We start from the raw sequence: 4,595 nt of genomic DNA, 5'->3' as shown, positions 1-4,595 counted from the left end.
CAATAATTCTTTGAAGGTTATGAGGGCCTATGTGTGCGTGAACTGTGTGTATGTGTGCGTGGACTTTATGTATGTATGTGTGCGTGTACTATGTATGTATGTGAGCGTTACGTACGTAGGTTAAGTACAGGGAATTTAACACCAGGCTATCAATTAGTAGGCTCAAAAATTTGACAGAGAGGGTTCTCTATTTCCTATGTATTACTTTTCTCTATGTGAGATACTGCCTTCACTTTGTTGTCGTTTTCCGTGCATTTTCCATTTAATTTTCAGGTGGATTTCAGTCTCGAAAATACAAAGAAATATCCTTACGGCCAAAGGTCCTTACGGTCTCTTAAGGTTTGGTTTAACTTAACTCAGCTTATCTCCGACTCCGAGTTCCATTTTGACTACTAAGGACTTCGATTGGACGTTCTTTCTTGATCTAATTTGACTACGTATCTGGACTCCGACACTGCTGTTAATCTTACTGACCATTGGCTAACCCGTGGAACTTGCACTCAGCTTGCACGAAGACCCGGCTCGTGAAAAAGGACATAAGACATGCCTCCGCATAAGTGCTCCTATTTTAGGTGTACAAATGTGTCAAATATGAAGTCAATGTTCCGATTCCCTTGGAAGGAACCAAAACGATTAAAATTATGGTTAAATAACTGTGGTAAGCAAACGTTTACATACTTCATCATACATCTTTAGGTAATTTAATTTCATCAAGATTAATAATAATAAAATTATGATGATGATTTATTTCTTTAATGGGACAAATTTAAGTTCACCTCCAAAAGACAGACGAGATTTAAGGGACAATTAAAACATCATAAATAAATTTGTTTTAGATAAAACAACCATATTTTTAGAATGCTAGTTTTCTAGATTTTTTGATGTTATGTCAAGTGGACCCGAAGTGCTCGGTGCGGTCCGGAGGCATGGCATCGATCGTGCCAGACAGTGCATCTGTGTACAAGGACGTCACATCCAGCAGCTTATGTAAATAATGTGAAAATGACAGAGAGGGCCGATAAACAGGATGCTCTTAAAAATATTACATTTAGTTTGTTAAGAAAAGTAAAAACAGAAACACCTATTTTTTGGCTTATTCTACTATTCCCCGTCGACAATCCCCGTTAACGGGGATAAGTGAACTTTTTATTTTATTTTGTTTTGTTCACTATTATAATAGGTCTTTACAGAAAATAAAAAAAATACACAACCTAAAGTACGGCCAACTAGCAGCGATACAAAAGGTCGAATTGACAATCTATTCTGTCTCTTCCCATCTTGTGTATTTGTCGTATTGTCTCTTTCTCCCGCCAAAATATGTCAAAGTTAGAAGGGTTCGTCAACATTCGGACATCTATGTTAGTATACATAAGTTTTGCAATTCACGAGGGCGAATCTGTTACTTGTCGGTTCTTATTTTATTATTCCGATTTATTAAAGTCTATGAAAAAGGGGTAAGCCTGTTGCTATACACCGGGCACATTGTGAGGCAGAAATGTTATTATTATTGTTGTTATTTAATTGAAATCTACATTATACAATAATTCAAATTATTATAACAAAAACAAAATTCGATAAAACATCTATTTTTATGGATTGACAGTTATTTTTTAAAACTATATTGTCTACAAAAATATGGAATCTATTAAAAAGTTATGCACCCCTGCTATTTCAAATGACCATGACATTGGGTTTGTTTACTTTTGGTATCGCTTTTCGTTGGCCGTACTTTAAGTTTAACTACAGCTTGATGAGCAAGTGTGAGCTTCAAGTGTACTATTTTGCTTAATCTTATTCAAATTTTAATTTTATTTAAGGTAACATGCAATTAGCCAATATGGCAACTCAACGATTGCGGGCTAGATATTTATGTGTTGATCATTTCGACCAAAAACATGTCCGCAACCATAAAGGAGCCAGGACGACTCTTTTAAGGCACGCTATTCCAGAACACTATCAAAATCAATCTTTGCCAGGTAGGCATACATTCTTTGGATATGTCTCAGTGAAATAGTGAATTAATCCACCATTTAATTATAATATATATCACAAACGAAATTTTAAGTAATATCATGGCACCGCGGTCTGCGTGGCGACCGGCCCGGGCGCAAACGCGTTGTCAGTGTGTTGTGCCGCGCGTGTTTTCTATACAAACTGAGGTACTTGCATAATAGGCTAGTTTCCTAAAAAAATTTTTTTAGTCCGTCATGTTTAATATCAAAAAATATTGGACACATATATTTTTATTTGTCAATCTAACAAATAATTACATAGTTGAAGTTCCGCACGACGTCACAACGTGCGGCACTTTTATGCAAGCATTGACGTCACGGGCCTCTTCTTATGAACTTTGGCGCGCTTTATCTCTTTAAATTTTCATTAGTTTGAAAAAGTGAAAAATACGTGTAGAGTATTTTTTGATAAGTTAACTGACGGACTAATTAAAACTCTTGCTTTTTGACCCAGGAAACATCCCTATTATATTGATTAATTCTGTCCTCCCGCGTACCGCGGCGGAGCGCGGTGCAGTGTGATAATCGCCATACTGATGATAGATACTGAGATACAATGTTATAAAATATTCTATTTGAACTCAAACTACAGGAATTTAATAATTGGAAGAACAATATGTTTTTAAACCAAAAGAATTTATCTTGATACCTATCCAACTGTTATTTTCACTCATTTCAGTGTGTGTAAATTGTGCATTTTATTTTTGTTACAGGTGAAAAAAAACACACTGAAGATACAATACCGTAAGTTACTGTGATTTCGATATAAAGTTTTATTATTATTTTGGTATTTAACTACTAGCTTTAACGCCCGCGGCTTTGCTCGCGTGGAATTTTGACTGTCACTAAACTATCCCAAGTCCTTTCCCAGGACTCAAACTATCTCTATGCCAAATTTCATCAAAATCGGTTCAGTGGTTTAGGCGTGAAAGCAAGATAGACAGACAGTTACTTTCGCATTTATAATATTTTGTATAGATTTAATTTTTTTATGTGACAGGCTTAGATTAATAAATCTAAGGTGACAGGAATAAACATAAATATGTTTAATTAAAATAAATATTTTTTACTTGATGTGACGACTGTGACTTTTCAAGTGAGCCAGAGCCCCGATTACGGTAATTTTTAACGTCTACAATCCAGACACGCTTCTCGATTCTGCGATACGATTGGTCGTTCAACAGCGTACGTCAGCTGTTTTGACCAATCGTATCGCAGAATCGGAAGCGCGTCTGGATTGGAAACGTTAAAAGTTACCGTAATCGGGGCTCAGAATGGTCTACTCAAGTTTTAACCCTACAGTGGTCGCGCTCTAAAATATTACGTAAATGGTCGCGTGGATTACATGCGTAAGCCATTTTATGGAGTAAAAAAAGAAGACATCTCTTTATAAAAACATGTTTCTTTATTTTTTATATTTATTGTTATGTATTAGTTAATGAAATAATCAAACAAAGAAACGAGAAGTTCTTCTCAGTTTTTATAAATTAACCAAAACATAAAAATCATCATTTTTCATCAATAAAATGTCAACTTTGGCAGTTCAGAAATGATTCAGTACTAATTGCACTTATTTATTAATTATATTTTAAAAAGAGATACAGGTCATCATGGAATGATAAGGACAAATAAATTTGTTGCACGAATTACAAGTATTTCCAGAACTTTTATTTCGCTTTCTTCCGCAGTCAAAGTAGCGACCTAAAAACCTCCGCTGTGATGGTTCTGAGTTAGATGGCTAATCACTCGTCTGAGAAACTTGTTCTCTTGTGGAAGAATGTGCACTTCTTCATCAGAAACCGAAGAGTCGCTAGAAGATACGCTTTCATTGTCATTACTTCTAGCATTGTTACTTCTAGCCATTCTGCAATTTGTGCTTTTTGTCTATTGTTCATGATTTTTATCTGAAATACAATGATTTTATTGAAAACACAAATGTAAATACATACCTATGCCGTAATTATTTATTATAAAGCATTAATTTACACTAATAATGCAAAAACAAACACATTAAGTAAAAAAGGTTACTTAAAAATACTTACGTAATTGGTCGCGCGGATTACACGGGTAGACCATTGGCATTTACGGGGCTCCTGCGACACATCCACAAGCGACCTGGCGCTCACATGTCATTAAGTGTGATCTTCGACTATGCAACTTAAAGTACACGAAGTATCAAAACGATCGCGTTGACCGATTTCAAAATATTCGCCAATTTGCACGAGTGGATTACGGGTGTAATCCACGCGACCACTGTAGGGTTAAAAGGTTAAGTTAAGGTTAAGTTATAACAGTCAATGTAAAGCGACTAAATAAAAGTGACCTTCTCATTAAATAATAATAAGTATTGTAAGTGTATTGTCGATGATACTGAATAAACATTTTTTCTTTCTTTCTTTCTTTCTTTATACTGTTGATAACATAGAACATTCACTGCAGGTTCATCTTCTTTTGCGTGTCATGCGCGACGTATGTATGCGACACGTGGCAGGACGAACTACACCAGCGTCACTACGTGGTCCGCGGGCCTAGAGGCTGCCCCATGGTATGCAAATGACGTCCACTGCTGTAGGTACAAAGGCA

The 4,595-nt window shown here is 35.8% G+C and overlaps 1 protein-coding gene across 2 annotated transcripts; it reads left to right on the top strand.

Moving 5' to 3' along the window:
• Positions 1 to 169: 169 nt before the first annotated feature.
• On the top strand, positions 170 to 4,594 carry LOC114359555 (uncharacterized). Of its 2 annotated transcripts, XM_028313998.1 has the most exons (5): positions 170 to 658; positions 837 to 987; positions 1,818 to 1,976; positions 2,726 to 2,756; positions 4,452 to 4,594. In XM_028313998.1, the coding sequence occupies exons 2-5, from the start codon at positions 882 to 884 to the stop codon at positions 4,567 to 4,569; spliced, it is 414 nt and encodes a 137-aa protein (XP_028169799.1). In that variant the 5' UTR covers positions 170 to 658; positions 837 to 881; the 3' UTR covers positions 4,570 to 4,594. The 2 variants fall into 2 exon arrangements, with proteins under 2 accessions (XP_028169799.1, XP_028169798.1); XM_028313997.1 differs by lacking the exon at positions 837 to 987.
• Position 4,595: the final 1 nt, after the last annotated feature.

The sequence above is a fragment of the Ostrinia furnacalis genome, unplaced genomic scaffold (genome assembly GCF_004193835.3).
Source record: "Ostrinia furnacalis isolate ACB-3 unplaced genomic scaffold, ASM419383v2 OfSCF4470, whole genome shotgun sequence".
Lineage (NCBI taxonomy): Eukaryota > Metazoa > Arthropoda > Insecta > Lepidoptera > Crambidae > Ostrinia > Ostrinia furnacalis.
Note: the sequence above shows the minus strand (reverse complement) of the source record. Positions and strands in the feature narration are given on the sequence as shown.